At 38.7% G+C, this 18,128-nt stretch overlaps 1 protein-coding gene across 10 annotated transcripts in view; it reads right to left on the bottom strand.

The window, feature by feature from the left end:
* Ascc3 (activating signal cointegrator 1 complex subunit 3) overlaps positions 1-18,128 on the bottom strand; it is a 282,945-nt gene that overhangs the window by 9,459 nt on the left and 255,358 nt on the right. For all 10 annotated transcript variants that reach the window (XM_063279181.1, XM_063279180.1, XM_006256602.5 and 7 more), the window contains 3 exons: positions 12,351-12,502; positions 10,559-10,706; positions 7,482-7,691 (listed from right to left, as the gene is read on the bottom strand). In XM_063279181.1, coding sequence (XP_063135251.1) covers positions 7,482-7,691; positions 10,559-10,706; positions 12,351-12,502 — 510 coding nt within the window. The remainder of the gene's footprint in view (positions 1-7,481; positions 7,692-10,558; positions 10,707-12,350; positions 12,503-18,128) is intronic.

The raw sequence follows: 18,128 nt of genomic DNA, 5'->3' as shown, positions 1-18,128 counted from the left end.
TGATAAAACTGCATGGTATTGGTACAGAGACAGACAGATAGGCGAATGGAATAGAATTGAAGACCCAGAAATGAACCCACACACCTATGGTCACTTGATTTTTGACAAAGGAGCCAAAACCATCCAATGGAAAAAAGATAGCATTTTCAGCAAATGGTGCTGGTTCAACTGGAGGTCAACATGTAGAAGAATGCAGATCGATCCATGCTTATCACCCTGTACAAAGCTTAAGTCCAAGTGGATCAAGGACCTCCACATCAAAGCAGACACACTCAAACTAATAGAAGAAAAACTAGGGAAGCATCTGGAACACATGGGCACTGGAAAAAATTTCCTGAACAAAACACCAATGGCTTATGCTCTAAGATCAAGAATCGACAAATGGGATCTCATAAAACTGCAAAGCTTCTGTAAGGCAAAGGACACTGTGGTTAGGACAAAACGGCAACCAACAGATTGGGAAAAGATCTTTACCAATCCTACAACAGATAGAGGCCTTATATCCAAAATATACAAAGAACTCAAGAAGTTAGACCGCAGGGAGACAAATAACCCTATTAAAAAATGGGGTTCAGAGCTAAACAAAGAATTCACAGCTGAGGAATGCCGAATGGCTGAGAAACACCTAAAGAAATGTTCAACATCTTTAGTCACAAGGGAAATGCAAATCAAAACAACCCTGAGATTTCACCTCAAGCCAGTGAGAATGGCTAAGATCAAAAACTCAGGTGACAGCAGATGCTGGCGAGGATGTGGAGAAAGAGGTAAACTCCTCCATTGTTGGTGGGGTTGCAGACTGGTAAAACCATTCTGGAAATCAGTCTGGAGGTTCCTCAGAAAATTGGACATTGAACTGCCTGAGGATCCAGCTATACCTCTCTTGGGCATATACCCAAAAGATGCCCCAACATATAAAAAAGACACGTGCTCCACTATGTTCATCGCAGCCTTATTTATAATAGCCAGAAGCTGGAAAGAACCCAGATGCCCTTCAACAGAGGAATGGATACAGAAAATGTGGTACATCTACACAATGGAATATTACTCAGCTATCAAAAACCATGACTTTATGAAATTCGTAGGCAAATGGTTAGAACTGGAAAATATCATCCTGAGTGAGCTAACCCAATCACAGAAAGACATACATCGTATACACTCATTGATAAGTGGCTATTAGCCCAAATGCTTGAATTTCCCTAGATGCCTAGAACAAATGAAACTCAAGACGGATGATCAAAATGTGAATGCTTCACTCCTTCTTTAAAAGGGGAACAAGAATACCCTTGGCAGGGAAGAGAGAGGCAAAGATTAAAACAGAGACTGAAGGAACACCCATTCAGAGCCTGCCCCACATGTGGCCCATACATAGACAGCCACCCAATTAGACAAGATGGATGAAGCAAAGAAGTGCAGAGTGACAGGAGCCGGATGTAGATCGCTCCTGAGAGACACAGCCAGAATACAGCAAATACAGAGGCGAATGCCAGCAGCAAACCATTGAACTGAGAATAGGACCCCCGTTGAAGGAATCAGAGAAAGAACTGGAAGAGCTTGAAGGGGCTCGAGACCCCATATGTACAACAATGCCAAGCAACCAGAGCTTCCAGGGACCAAGCCACTACCCAAAGACTATACATGGACTGACCCTGGACTCTGACCTCATAGGTAGCAATGAATATCCTAGTAAGAGCACCAGTGGAAGGGGAAGCCCTGGGTCCTGCTAAGACTGAACCCCCAGTGAACTAGATTGTTGGGGGGAGGGCGGCAATGGGGGGAGGGTTGGGAGGGGAACACCCATAAGGAAGGGGAGGGGGAGGGGGATGTTTGCCTGGAAACAGGGAAAGGGAATAACAATCGAAATGTATATAAGAAATACTCAAGTTAGTAAAAAAAAAAACCAAAAAAAAAAAAAAAAAAAACCAAAACATTACGAATAGCTGTATTTTCTCTTCTGTTGGCTATGGTTACAAGTTTATGCTGTTTCACCTGAAGGCCATAAGTCCACACAACTCAAACACATGTATCTGTATGTCTTAGTTTCTTCTGTTCTCATTTGGTTTTAAACTAACAAATGAACAAATAAACAACAACAACAACAACAACAACAAAACCCAAAATCCAACTAATGATCTAAGTACAAGCAGGCAAGTCCCAACAAAGAAACAATAAATATAAAAAATCATGGCAATGTGATTTCTGAGAAAAATGGTCAATTCTAAAATAACAGATTCCCAAGAACAGTAAATTATAAAAGTTCCTCCAAAAGATCATTTAAGTGAAGGATTTTAGGAATATTTAATGATATAAAATTCTTGATGTCATCAAATAATTTTGTCACTGAATACATTAAAAATAATTCAAACAAGCTGCTGAAGGAATTAAGAGAGAAAGTACAGGATGCAATAGAGGCACTCAGGTGGGTGGAGAGATTATGAAGATCTGAGTTTAGATTCCTGTATCCATGTATAAAAGGTTGGGCATGGTGGTACATGCCTTTAATCTCAGAACTAGAGAGGTGGAGACAAGAGTATCCCCAGGGCTTGTGAGCCAGCTTAGCTCCTCAGTAAGCCCTAGGGCCAGTGAGAAGGACAAGCTAAAGGTATAGAAAATACATTTAATAAAAACAGATTTTCCAAATCTAGGAAATGAGATGTCTATGTAGATATATGAGGCATTTAAGATGCCAAGCAAACAAGCAAAGAGCTTTACTGTGTCATATTATAGCTGATGTATTAAATATACAGAAGGAACCAAGTCTCATAAAGTTGAATGCATCAGGAGAACTGATGATTTCTGAATAGAAATCTAAAACCTACTAGAAAATATAGCAAGCTACTGAGTTCTGAGAGATAGTAACCGTCAATCCATATCACAATATTCAGTACCTTTTCGAGTTAAAGTAAGGAAAAAGGAAAAAGTTCCCATGCCAAGCACAAATTAAGGATTTGTTGAGGGAATCATTTGGTAGAGGAAGATAAGCAGATCCATGGGAAAACTGTAAGCCATGCTAGAACAGAAGTTAAACAATAAGAAAGCACTAAACAGTAGGAAGTCAATGAAATGAGAGGAATTAATGTACACTTGTCAATGGTAACTGAATGTTAGTGGATTCAATTTTTCAAAAGAAAAGAGTAGAAGATGGATTTAAAATTAATCCAGGGGCTGGGCAGATAGCTCAATGGGTAAGGAGTTTGCTGTGTAAGTATGAAGACTGGAGTGTGTGAATGTTCAGGACCCACATAAATGCCTGGTGCCTGTGGCAGTCCATTTATAATCTTAGAACTTAAGAAGCAGACACAAGGAATTCTTTCAGGTTAATTTGGGAGACAAGTTGAATCAGTGAGTGTCAGGTTCAAGTGAGGGACTTGAGTCAATATCTAAGGTTAGGAGTTGACCAAAGAAGATATCCAATCTCAACCTCTAGCTTCCACATATACCTGTGCACATGCACCTGCACACACACCATGTATGCTCACCCCCCAAAAGAGTCAAATATTTGTTGCCTCCAATAAATCTATCTAATTCTCAGAGATATACATCCTTAGTTTGGTGAAAGGACACACACACACACACACACACACACACACACACACACACACACAAAACATTCATGAAACGAGGAGCTAGGAGGTGTGGGCCTTGCTGAAAAAAAATAGTCTTCTAACTACAATTAATGAGAAGAGTTAAAGAAGTCACTTTCCAAGATAAAGGGAGCAACCCTCCAGGGGATACTTCAGTGCTAAAGCTATACACACTAAACATTGGTATATGCAAGTTCATAAGCGAATACTGAGGGATGCAGATTCATTTCAATATACTACCAGCAGCAGGTGACATTAGATCCTCTAAGCAAAAGAAACAACCACAAAACCACAAAACCACAATTACAGGTACTGTAGAGCAAATGGACTTAACAGACATCTAGAGAATTTTCTACCAAACACTGCAGATGCTGCTTGTCTCAGAAGACCATAGAAGTTTCTCTAAAATAGCCCATGTGTTAGGGTAGGAAAAATACTAATAGAAGAAAACTGAAGTAATTCATTGCATTTTGTGATTAGAAAAATTAAAATTAAATCAATAGTAAGAGAAATTAAAGAACATATACAAACTCACAGAGAATGAACAACACATTACAGAATCAGAAAATTGTGTCACTGAAAAACAAAGAGAAGAACTATAAAGCCACTCTAACTGGATGAAATGAAAGTACAGAACAGCGCAACCTATTAAATAAAATTCAAGTGGTTCCAAAAGAGGAGTTTTTATAGCTATATATCCACAGGTGACAGCAGATCCTGGCAAGGATGTGGAGAAAGAAAACTCCTCCATTGCTGGTGGGATTGCAAGCTGGTACAACCACTCTGGAAATCAGTCTGGTGGTTCCTCAGAAAACTGGATAGAGTACTACCTGAGGACCCAACTATACCTCTCCTGGGCATATACCCAAAAGATGTTCCAACATATAACAAGGACACATGCTCCACTATGTTCATAGCAGCCTTATCAGCCAAAAGCTGGAAAAAACCCAGACGTCCTTCAACAGAGGAACAGATACAGAAAATGTGGTGCATTTACACAATGGAGTACTACTCAGCCATTAAAAACAATGACTTCATGAAATTCCTAATCAAATGGAATGAACTAGAACATATCATCCTGAGTGAGGTAACCTAGTCACAAAAGAACACACATGGTATGCACTCACTGATAAATGGTAATTAGAAAAAAAAGTTTGGAATACCCATGATACAACTTGCAGACCATTTGAAAGTCAACAAGGAAGACCAAAGTATGGGTGCCTCAGTACTACTTAGAAGGGGGAACAAAATAATGAGGGTGGGAGGGTCTTGGGAGGAAGAGAGGAGGAGGAGGAGAGAAAAAAAAGGGAAGGGTAGGATTAGGTGTGGGAGGAGACGGTCGAGATGTTCAGAGGGTAAGGAAATTGAACAGAGGTGTGTAGCAATGGGGGATGGGGAGCTGGCAGTAGCCACCAGAAAGTCCCAGATGCCAGAAATACAAGAGACTCCCAGGATCCAACGGGATGACATTAGCTGAAATACCCCCAAAAAAGGGGGAGAGAACCTGTAGAGACTATATCCAGAGGTTAGGCACGGCCCCCAGTTGAGGGATGGGACCACCCACCATTCACAAAATTTTAACCCAGAATTGCATCTGTCTAAAGGAAATACAGGGACAAAGAGTGGAACGGAGACTGAAGGAAAGCTATCCAGAGACTGCCCTACTTGGGGATCCAGTCCATCTGCAGACACTAAACCTAGACACTATTGCTGATGCCAAGAAATGCTTGCTGACGGGAACCTGATATGGATGTCTCCTGAGAGGCTCTGTCAGAGCCTTACCAATGCAGATGTGGATGCTTGATTGGACTAAGCATGGCGATCCCAATGGAGGACTTAGGGGAAGGACTGAAGGAGCTGAGGGGGTTTGCAACTCCATAGGAAGAATAATATCAACCAACCAGATACCTCAAAGCTCCAAGGGACTAAACCACCAACCAAAGAGTACACATGGAGTGACACATGACTCCAGTTGCATGTGTATCAAAGGATGGCCTTGTCTGGGAGAAGCTCTTGGTCTTGTGAAGGCTTGATTACTCAGAGTAGGGTATGCTAAGGTGGTGGGTGGGTGGGTGAGAGCACCTTCATGGAGACAGGGAAAGGGGATGGAATGGGGGTTTTTGGCAGCGAAACTGGGAGGGGGGGAATAACATTTGAAATGTAAATAAACAAAATAACCAATAAAAATAATATAAAAAAATAAAGCACCTTAAGGTCTTAGAAAACAAGAACAAGTCAACCCCTAAAGTAGATTGGATGGAAAGAAGTAATAATTATAAGGGCAGAAAAGAATGAGATAGAAATTGGAAAAAAAATATAAAGAATCAATGAAACAATCTATGAAATCATAAACAAGATAAACTTGACAAATCTTGAGACAAACTGAGCAATAGAGAAGAAAGAAAATGTAGACGAAATAGACAATGTTCATGACCTGTGACCTACCAACCGACGAGATGGAAGCAGTGAGGGTAAGAGAGCCAGCTACACAGAGCCAGGCTCAGATGCACTTCCTGCTGAATGCTGCCACACCTTAAGAACTAGGCTGCTCAGATGATTTCATAGGAGGGAAAAGGGCTACAAAGCAAGTTCTAGGCCCACCCACACAGAAACTGAAACTGTGTAGCAGTTTGGACCGTGACTGGCTGTAAATATGATAATACTTGAAGTTTACTTTGGGACTGACTACTACAAAGATCATCTATTGGTTTTGTAAGACATAAATATACTAATACCAATAAAGTTTTTTCTTAGACTTCACAGTGTTCCAGAGGCAGGCAGCTTCTTTTATAAAAGTAGTTGTAAATTGTTAGTTTTTTCTTTTTTTTTTTTAAAGCACAATTAAGTCTACTTTTAAAGGTGAATACTAGGGTAATTTCACAATGATTTTATTTTTGCAATTACTCCTATTCTTCATCTATGATTATTAACAGTCTTCTCATTTGGGATAATTAGCATCTGAGAATGTTCCCAGTAAAGTCTTGCCATGACAGAGGTATTTAGTTGATATTTATATTGATAAAATTGTGGTGTTAGAGATCAAACAAAGGTTGCAATAGTAGGATTTCACAACAGTACAGAGTCATTGACCATTTTGTGTGTGGGAACAGAGCAAAAGCTGGTAGCTGCAACCTTATTCGTCAGGGCATACTTCTAACCGCAGCAAGGCCTGAAACCACCAGTCTGACAGGGAGACTAAGTCTTTCTTACTTCAGTTATGATGGCACTTAAAAACAATCTTCCTACATTACTTGGTCTTCTAAGACTTGAATGATTTAGGTATCAGGCTACAGAAGAGAGCACAGTAATATACAATTAAATCACTGTACATGCACAAAATTGACAAAGCTTTCTTAAATGCAAGGAAGCAGGCAGATGTGGCAACTGAGCCTCAGAAAGTTTAGTGTCTTATTCAGACACCGAGGACTAAGTAGGAAAGTTTAGTGTCTTATTCAGACACCGAGGACTAAGGAGGAAGACCTCAACCTCACCTGCATCTAGTGTTCTGTAGGTCCTGAACATCAAGATACTCCAGGGCATGCTTCTTAAGAGTTTAATGTCCTTAAATATCCCGTGGAGCACTAAGGTATCAGATCTCTGAGACTCTGTTTTGGTTATGGTGGAGTGGGGCCAAGGAATCTATACTTTAAAAGCACTCCAGCTGTAAAAGTCTGTGAGGAGTGCTACAGGCAGTGTAAGGTAGAGGGATATTCTGGATATAAAAAATGACACATGAGGAGAACTGATTAATTTCAAAAGATTGATGCTCGCTGCTAATGCCAGTTGAGAAAGCAGGATTCATGAATGGCACGGACACATTAGCAATAGAAAAGGTATGTGTGGTGGTGCATGCGAATACTCGGTGTGAAATATTTGAGAATGGAAACCAAATACTACAACCTTGTGGAACTCAAAATGGACTCTCTGTAGGCTGACTTGAAGCACATACTGCTGATCAGCATGCAACTTGATCCATGTGTTTTCATCCCGTTTGTCTGCTGTCAGAGTTGAGATGGAGAGTTCATTATGTCCTTCAACTGAGTCATCCCAGGAGCCTTTAACACTTATGCCAACATTTATCACGGGCAAGTGAGATAAGAAATTCCATGCCTGGATGAAAAAGAAAAACAATAAGGGAACTGTTAGAGGAAAGTGCAGTGAACAACTAAGAAATGGTGTGCTTCTAGAAAGTCGGCCTTGGAACTTGGAGACTCAATCTGTGATGTAGCTGTTGAAGTAACAGAGACCCTTTATACTTCTCTCAGCTTTATACTAGGATGCTACCAATGATGTGACCCATTTACCCACTCAGATTTTATTAGCTCTTTTTCTATACGTGTATATGGGGAAAGATTATCTCTCAACATCAATACTTTTCATAATCAACTGAAAAAAAAGACTTATTACAATCTAAACTTATATCTTTATTGTAAATCTCACATGACATTGAGTAACTATTGGCCATACTTAAAAGTAATTATGATTAAAAATGTTTACTGGTAACTTTTTTGTTTTAGAGATGCACCTATTCAGATACTTTATGTGATTATTTAATGTGGAGAGCATTACCTGGGACAATACAGAAAACTTGAAAAGAAATTTCATTAGGCAACTTAATGAAACATAATGACGATACACTTTTGGGGAGAGGTTCACATTCTATATTTATTCTGGAAGTTTCTACAGTAAATACTGTAATAGCTGTAATTCATAGGGAGTCCTATAAGTCTAGGGGTCTTTCTAGAAAAAAAAATACTTTTTGGCATTAACATTCTGACAGTACTTAAATACTGACAGTTATTAGACCAACACATATTTTGCCACATTATTCTTCCTCTTTAAGACACCTGTGAATAATCATTCAATCAATGCTCAACAGTGTTGAATGAATGTATGAAAGAAAATCTAAACCTCTGGAAACCATGTCACAAGAAACTCAAGGTGCTAAGGTAACTGTCACCTTTTGTAACATTTACGAAATACTTGTAATGTAGTTTAAATATTACACAAGCACTTTCACTTAGCTACAGAATGTAGTTTAAGAACACATGATGGCCAGGTCCCCGCCAGAACCAGCTGTCAGGAAGCAGAGAGACTGCTCTACTTACGACTGGTCAAAATGTAAGAATGGCCAAGGAGACGCATGCAAATATCAGTGGGCACTTAATTAATGAGATCACACATGTGAACTTTATTATTATTATCTTTACTTGCACAGTTCAATTAGTTACTGATACAATGTTTTCTGCTTTTATCAACTCTTTGAATTTTACTCTACCATGCTCTTAAAAGTCTAATCTGGATTTTATATGTATTAAATCTCTTGGAAGTATTTATTACTGCTTTCAGCTTTTAATGTGTACACATTTATTTACTGGGTGTATGTATATATATATGTATATGTATAAACAGCTATCTATCTATCTATCTATCTATCTATCTATCTATCTATCTATCTATCTATCATCTAACTATATCTCATGAAATATTTTTAAAGAAACTGCTCAGACATTTCAATACCAGCCAAACATATTTATCTGAGGATTAATCTTCATCTATTGAATCAGGCAAGATCACTGCCATGCATACAATTATTTAATTAGCAGCCAAATCCTCTGCCAGTCAGCAGCCGTTCCAGGCATACTGATGGGGTAGGAGATGCAAATCTCACAGTCGTACTGCTTTTTCTCATTACTACTGCAATTAGCACTTAAATTGATGCTTTAAACATACTAATTTCTGGAATAATTCAGGATTTGTATGTTACCTGGGATCGCCTCACTGCAGAGCCGACACCAGATTGCTCTGCAAATTGAAGCACTTTTGAGCCAAATAACCATCATCATATCAGACAGAGCCAATTTGCATTTGGTTTTAAAGATAACAGAATGGCAATTTATGCAAATAAATTAAGTAAGTTTACTTCTGAGTTCTCCCTCAACTAATTATAACAATGTCCTAATTTTTCGTCACATCTAAAACTTGGCTTGAAGTCAGTGTATGTTATGTGAGAAATCTGTTGTTGCTAACAGTAGTCTTTTTTGAATTCAAAGATGTTTTTATTCATAATTTTGATGGTAATTTAGTTAGAAAGTTAGGCATTTATTATGAATATTTAAATAATGATTTGTGTCAATTTGGGGTTCAACAGAAACTGAACAGTCAATCAGACATTTCTGCCTGATACACTTTTACAAGTCTTACTTTAAAGTTTCACTTTGAAAATAAAGAGACATGGTATAGAAGTTCCTCTCAATTCTTGAAGTTTCAGACCAATATATCAATTGTGGAGAACTTCTAAATACTTACTTTAAAACTTCAAGATAAGATCTAATGACTTAAAGGTTTAGACAAGCCAAATATTTCTGGCATCATTCATTCATACTTTTGGTTTCCAAAAGATTGGCTAGCTGACTTAATCTGCCTTTTACAACATCAATTTAACTTTCTATATAAGTCAAATAGTTCACAAAGAGATTGTTTGAAAGAATATCTTATAATTTAGGAATAAAATATTGATTAAGGACTTAAGACATAAACAAGTAATTGAAGGGGTTTTGTAATTGACGCATCCCCCCCCCCCCAGTGAAATTCAAAGTCTTTGCTCTCTGTAATTAAACCATTATGTTTCCGTAAGAGAAAGAAACTTTGTATGTACAGTAAAATACGGCAAGATACAACAGTCTCAAATTTAAGCTAAGGTAATATTCGTTGGCCTTGCGAGGCAAGACAGTTTACACATTGCCAAGGATGCATACTGTGGGTCTAGAACCAAGGCTGTGGTGAAGGTGCAAGATGAAATAGGGGCAAGCACTGCCCGGAACACCTCGGATGCATTAAATGTTTGATCTTCAATTAGTTTTTGATCATTATATATCCAGAAACTCTTTACTGTTGCCAATTTTTTATGATCCCATTGTTGAAGAGGTTGTGTTCTTCGTTAGGAAACTCTTAATATGAAGAGGAAGTGGATATACCTGCTTTGTTTTCGCAGGCTGTAACTCCTTCTCTACCATGGAGCTGAACACATGCTCCTTCCCTTCACAGGCATGGATCAGCTCAGGAAGGCACTCAATGGATGTTCGGCACTTAGCATGTGGGCCCTTTACAGGTGGTTTCCACTTCCTATAAAATAATACACACCAATGAAATAATTCTTTCAGTCAAATGATAACTAATTAATACATGAGCCCAGTAAATATTTAGGTATTACAGACAGTGGGTGTCTACATGAACATAGGCCACCTAGATCTTATAGCTAAAGAAAGATAAAACCTAAATCATACTCATACTCTTAAGGGTTCCTGGAAAACTGGACTGAATTTGCTAGGCCCCAGGCAGTTTCCCTTAAGGACCACTGGTCCTTTTAATATGCCTTCTCTACTACTGAAATCCAGCTTTTGTAACATTTAATGATGCAGGGAAAGGATCCTGAGACAGCCAAGACACATACGGAGTCTTCTGCCTCTTACCACTGGCTACAAGTATGGGTTGCTGTAAGCATGTGTGTATCTGTTTTCAGGGGTATCAATCACATGGTAGGCTCAGAGTCATGGGGCCCAATATATTTGAGTGAAAAGAGACTTTCCTTAAGGGACTTCGTATCTGCCTGAGGGTTTTTTTTTTTTTTTTTTTGGACAGGGTTTTCTGTTTAGGCTAACCTTCAACTTGATATGTGGCTAGGGATGGCTCTGAACTCCTGATCTTTTTGCCTTCAATTCATGACTGCTGTATACTAACAGGCCTGACTTTGTAGTGTTGGGTGTTAAACCTAGGGCTACTTGCTTGCTAGGCAGGCACACTTAGTGGCTGAGTTACATTGCTAAGCCATGCCTGAGGATCTTCTGTCGATATTTGTACTTACAGGCATCTGACTACAGCCCTGTCCCCAGCTGACAGGTTTGAAAGTGCACAAGATGCACACTGCTTTGTTGATTGCATGATTACCAAACTAAATTTTGGCTTAAACGTGTCTCTCAACTGGTGTGAAACACTGGTGTGAAGGAAATATTTTATTTAAACACTGCCAACTTCCATGTATTATGTATTGTCTTTTCCCCCTCTGGCTAAAGTATTTAAACTATTAAATGACATCTAAGGGTGAGAAATTTGTAAAATATTTATACTATTAAATGACACCTAAGGGTTAAGAAATTTGATGCTAACACAAACTCTTTTTTAATGCACATTTGAGCTTCTAATATATAAAACAACACTTAAAAACATTTCATAGATGCATAATTTTCATTTGAAAACAGATTCCTGGTTCCTTAACTCTCTTATATAATAGCAGAAAATGGGAATTTGTGTTTGAATCAGAACATATGTTATCAATGCCTTCTTAAATGGAGGCTGATACTGTTAGGAAATAAATTCAATTGAAACAGATAAAACCAACCAAAGCTGCAAAGGGAAAAAGATTAAAATATGAAGAGGTTAAACTTGCTGTTCATCTTGGAGCTGGGAATCCAATTCCAAGGGAGGATATTATATCACAGCCCGCACTTTTCTCATTCAGCAAAATGATTATTTTCAGCCTGCAAGAATTAATGTTTTAGGCACCATATGAAACTGTAGTGGTTGTAAGTTCTTAGAGAAGAGCAGTGCCTTTGTGACTGGTGTGGAACTCAGTGGTAGGACTCAAGCATGGCTAGCATGAATCATTGGGGTGGATTTTAGCAGCCCCTGCCCCCATTCAAACAAAAAACCCAAACCAAACCCCAAACCTGATTGTTTTAAATTAAAATAATTATATTGAAAAACAGTTACCTGAAAAGGTGAAGATGGTGCTGTTCTATGTTTGGTATGGTAAGAAGAGACGAGTCCTTTAGCCATCGGCCTTGGATCACCATCTGAATCAGGTGGGTGATATTCAGGGTAGTCACTAGCCATCCTTGGCTTGCAGCCACATCCAGCATTGCCTGGGTAAGGAATGCAACATTGTAACAGGAAACTTGCTCTCTCCAGTGGGAATCATGTTTAACAACAAGAAGTAGGAAAATCAAGTATTGTATCTTAAATTTCCTATGTTATCAGAGTAGACACTAAAAGGCAAGCTATAGCTGAGTTCAGGAACAAACTGAATCTTCCCACAGGAGAGTCAGATATAAGAATTGAAGAAGTAAAAAAAGTTCTTTCTCCAATGATAAGAAAAACATGTACTTTTTGAGTAAATACTTACACAGCTCACTGAACCAAGAGCATTTAAAATGTAAATTTCTGTTTTTCAAATGTAAAATCAGTAACTGGGAAATAATTTTCTTTTAAAAATATATTTTCCTGAAAGAGGAGGTTACAGATACAGGCTGACTGTTAATGACAACATACCACACTGTATGGGTAACAGCCTGTGGCTTATGTGCAGTGATGGAAGCTGTCCACATCAGTCTATACATCTAATCTAATGTTTTATGGACAAACAAAAGGCTGCATTTGCTTAAGGCAAAACTAAACAGTGAAATCTTACTTAAACAGAGGAGAAGTTTACACAGGCAAAGTGATTTCAATTAAATTAGATTCTGCAGAATGCTGACTGGAAGACATGTAAGTTAATAGATTGGCAATTACATTATACAGTTTTAGGATTTTACTAACTTGTTTTGTGATATAACCAGCAAACTATTACACTGACACTTTAACAGTAAATATCTCACTGACAGTAAGATATAAAATGTACAAAGTCTACTGTTTGTAGAAATCATTTCTAAGATAGCATGTGACGTCTACCACTCTGTGATCTCAGTGCGCACATACTGTTCCAAGCTTTCAATTCCCACCTGTGTTCTATAATTATAAAAAATAATCAGAAAAACTGGTCAAGGTAAATTAACAGTCTTTTTACGTACAGTGCAGGGAGGTGGGCCAGGGTCTCTGGATATGATACTCAGTAGGAGAGAATGATCTCCTTGGCCATGAGAACCTGCTGGGCTGCTAGCTACACAGCAAAAGCCTGAATACAGATAGAATGTATTTACATGCGTGCATATGTATGTCTCAGCACATGTGAACGTTCAGGTACACATGATTTTGTCTGGAACTCCGAGAAACATTGTGTGTATACATTTCTCCTTTTTCTGCAAAGCTGAGTATCTTTAAGGTGTATGGAACACACATGTTATGATGAATGCTATGGAGAAAATCTGCAAATCATAACCCTTGAGACCAGCTAAGTGAACAGAAAAGAGGTATGAGTAACTGCACTAATGCAATACGATGATGCTTTCAAAACTTGTAAAATGACAACTAACAAAACAAATTCACTTTTGACAGTTTGTATTGTAACTTGACTAGAAATAAATTCTAGAACAAAAGCTCACATCTACAATTGCACGGATTAGCCATACTTTTTTTTTCTTTCTTTCTTTTTTTTTTATTAACTTGAGTATTTCTTATATACATTTCGAATGTTATTCCCTTTCCCGGTTTCCGGGCAAACATCCCCCTAATCCCTCCCCCTCCCCTTCTTTATGGGTGTTCCCCGCCCCACCCTCTCCCCATTGCCTCCCTCCCCACTTTGAAGTTTTCATTATGAAGCTGAAAGATTTCATAAGATTTAATTCTTACAAGTTTTCACTGTATGATCCAGATGTGAAAAACACACAAAACTCCAACAAAAACACACAGTAAGAGGTTATTTGAAGTGAAAGTCCTATCTTGAACCGAACCTCCCTTTTTTTTTTATTTCTATATATTTTTTTTTTATTAACTTGAGTATTTCTTATATACATTTCAAGTGTTATTCCCTTTCCCGGTATCCGGGCAAACATCCCCCTCCCCCCTCCCCTTCCTTATGGGTGTTCCCCTCTCAACCCTCCCCCCATTGCCGCCCTTCCCCCCACCAGTCTAGTTCACTGGGGGTTCAGTCTTAGCAGGACCCAGGGCTTCCCCTTCCACTGGTGCTTTTACTAGGATATGCATTGCTACCTATGAGGTCAGAGTCCAGGGTCAGTCCATGTATAGTCTTTGGGTAGGGGCTTAGTCCCTGGAAGCTCTTGAACTTCCCCTTTAAATTACAGGATAGAAAGGGCTGATGAAGGGTTTTTGGCTGCATGAATGTGCAGAACTAAACACGGCTGTACAGCTGTCTGCCAACCACTGCCCAGTGCCGCTGCTCTGTCTCACTCCTTAGCCTGTCCACTGTCTCAGAAGCCTCCAGTTATTCTCATTCTAATCCAAGTTTCTTTAATACTTCATTTCCTTACTAAAATGAATTTCTAAAGAGGTAAAACTTAAATATTTTCAATGACATCGCACTATGTATTAAACCAAAAGAGGCCCATCTTTGCAAAGCATGTCCGTAACTACTCTCTCTTTTCTCTCGTCACCTTGCCCACTATGCTCTCAGTGGAGTAATACGAAATGACTAGTATTTGCCAGGCATCATCAGCTGTTAATTTTTAAAAAAATGAACACTCTTCTTTTCTCCTTACACACTTGACAATTCATGTTCAGAAGCTTCTCTGATTCTTCCCAGCAGGTACAGGCTCACTTGTCTTCTCCTCCTTTACTCTCAAGGTCCCTGATCCTATCTCACTGGCATTCTTTGTTTGCATATTGTCTTGTAAACTATAGAGTCCTTGTAATTCTTTGTAACTCTAGCTTAAGCACAGTGTATTCAGTACAGATTTGTTTTATTAAAGTAAAAAAATCCAACTATAATGATCCTGAAGTCATGACTAAATTATTGAGATTCTATTATAGGCAGTATGAATGAAAACACAAAAACAAACTTTGATGTCAGATATAGATTTGGATTGCTGCTTCTTCTTCTTCTTTTTTTTTTTTTTCAAGGCAAGGTTTCTGTATGGTATCTGGATGTCCTGGAACTTACTCTGTTGACCATGCCTCTTTGGTGCTGGGCTTAAAGAGACGTGTGACTACAGCCTGGCTTGGATCCCAATTTTATCCCATTTATCACATCTAAAAGAATATTACTTTATACTACTGAATCCAGAAGAGGTTTTATGGAAGCAAAGAGAAAATACACAACATAAGAACACTAGGACCCATCAGCTGTCTGCTGCATAAAGGACGGGAACAAACAGAGACTCACTTAAATAACATAAAACAGCTCTTCCACAGCCTCCTTGGCAGGGGTTTCCTTTCATCTTTTTGATGTCCATTTCTACACAGGGTGGGAGGAGTAAAGGGGAGGATACTGCATGGTCAGATGCATGCTAAGCATCAGGATAGGTTTGCAATTACAAGAAAATGAAGGGACAAGGCAAAGGACTAATCCTGTTGTGCAGGACCAACTAAAGGAAGTCCCTCTGGTTCTCATGTGGAGTGGGAAGGCCATGCTACTACTGTCCAGAGGTCTGTAACTGACAGGGCTAAGGATGGGGGATTGAGGATCCTGGCAGCATATGAGTGAACTGGGGAAGGACTCTGTGTCATACTATCTTAAATAATCTTCCTCAGGTTACTTCACAGTTTATCAGAGATCTGATAGCCAACCACAGAAGATCATTTTGGCGCATTGAGGAGACACAGCTATGATGAATCTGAGTATAGGGAAAAACATGGATGGGGCTGAGTCTTTATAAGATGTTCTCTTAACAAGTTGGAATCGATTTCCACTGATTGTCATGTCTGCTATGTTGGAATGAAAATGTGATTTCTAGCACTGTATTTATTTTTTATAAAATTGGATAATTAAAACCATATCATAGTAGAAACAGTAAGAATGTCTGTTATTTACTGAAGAGAGGTGAGCTGGGAGAAGCCGGGTGGGTTATTGAAGTGAAGACAAGATCCATGAGGAGCATAGGCTAGAGGGGACCTCAGAAATCAAGGACAAAAAGTGGAAAAGTTACAATGAGCTGCACTGCTAAGAAAGGAATCAGTACAAGAGTAGGGGTAGGGGCAAGAGCAGCAAGGTAGGAAGGATGACAGTGGGGGCCATCTGTGTGCCCTCTAAAGCACTGGGAGTAACCTGTGATTAGAACTGACATTTGCTAATGCTTGTTGTTTGTCAGTCTATTAGCAATTTTTTATGCAACATTAAATTTGAGTGCATTTTATAGATACAGAGTTTGTTGCTCAGAAAAAGAAAGAAACATATCTAAGCCTACAGTGTTTTAGAAAATACGTCTGGTTAGGATTCAAGTTGTGGGAGCTTGGCTCCAAAGGAATTACTGTAATTAGTGTAGTACAAAGTCTGTGAAATTCAGAATATAAGGGAACACAAAAATGTTTAGGAACTAAGTAGAATTGACGATAGGAAAAAATCCTGGACAGGATGACTCTGTAGTGGATTCAACACTACTCCGACATTATCTCCTGCAACAATGAGTAACTTTGACCTGAAGGCAGAGAATTCAGATGTTGATAGTTACCCATAATGGTACAAGATGTTAGCACACTCTGACACTAGTGCTGAAGTGGCCAGTTTGAGTACAAACATTAGGGGCCAGAAGACTAACCTAAGGGAACGGGAAAGGTAGAAAAAATTCCTGATTACAAAACCAGAAGTGCTCAGTCAAGTTGACTGATAAGATAAAGTACACTGTGAGAGAAGGGTCACAAATGAGATCATTCAGCTTCTGGTGAGGCGGTATGACATCGTTCATGTGCAGGAGTGTGGGTTGCAGGTGATTATGATGTTTAAAACCTAACTGTTGAAGTGACTATGATGGAACTGAAGATGGTAAACTGGCACTATGAGTGCTATTTGAGAAAAAGATTTCATTTAGGAAACAGCTAAAAAAGGAAATCTAATGCATTGCTAGCATTGGTTGGAGACACTCGGGGAAGCTTGCTTTTGTCACTGCAAACAGGAAACTGTTCAATGTGAGTTTCAGAGAAGAGAAAAAAATGAATCAGGCAGAATTCTCCTGTCTCAGCCTATGTCTGAGTGAGGGAGCAAGACTAGAAAGAAGAGATGAATCAAAGAGGCCTCAACATTCACTATAAATCCACCACAGAATTCCCTAATCTTCTCAGGTTTGATCTGAACAGGTAAACCCAACCGGTTTCATAGTGGCAGGAAAAACAAGTTTATCCAAATCTACTAATATTTTTCTTTTCATCTTCTATGACTGAACATTATACTTTAAATAGTGAACATTTAAGTTTATCAAGTAGTAGGAATCTCTTGCAATTACTGTGAAAATCCCCAAATAGCGAATTATATAAGGCCATGTTGTGTGCAAACACTGTGATGAAAATATTTGTACAGCATTATATAAAATGTAAAACACATTCACAAATAACTTAATTAAATCCTTACCAAAAGCAACTGTGAGACCAACAGGGAAACAGAAGCTTACGGAAGGGCAGTGAATATGTAATAACACCCACAAGCGTGACAGAGGTAAGGATTAATCCCATTTTTCCAATTCCAGACCCATGCTCTCTGCATGAAACTTCACCACCTCTGCTGACTTACACATATGCCGTCTTATTTCAAAAAGGATTTCAGTTGGCTCATATCTCTTCTTTCACATACATAGAAATGAAAATTAAATTTAAACAAAATGATTTAACTAAATAATTACTATCTTTATGAATACATTTTGATAATACAAGTTTTGAAAACAAAACATT

This window comes from Rattus norvegicus, chromosome 20 (assembly GCF_036323735.1).
Source record: "Rattus norvegicus strain BN/NHsdMcwi chromosome 20, GRCr8, whole genome shotgun sequence".
NCBI lineage: Eukaryota > Metazoa > Chordata > Mammalia > Rodentia > Muridae > Rattus > Rattus norvegicus.
The sequence above is the reverse complement of the archived record's forward strand: the minus strand, read 5'-3'. Positions and strand labels throughout refer to the sequence as shown.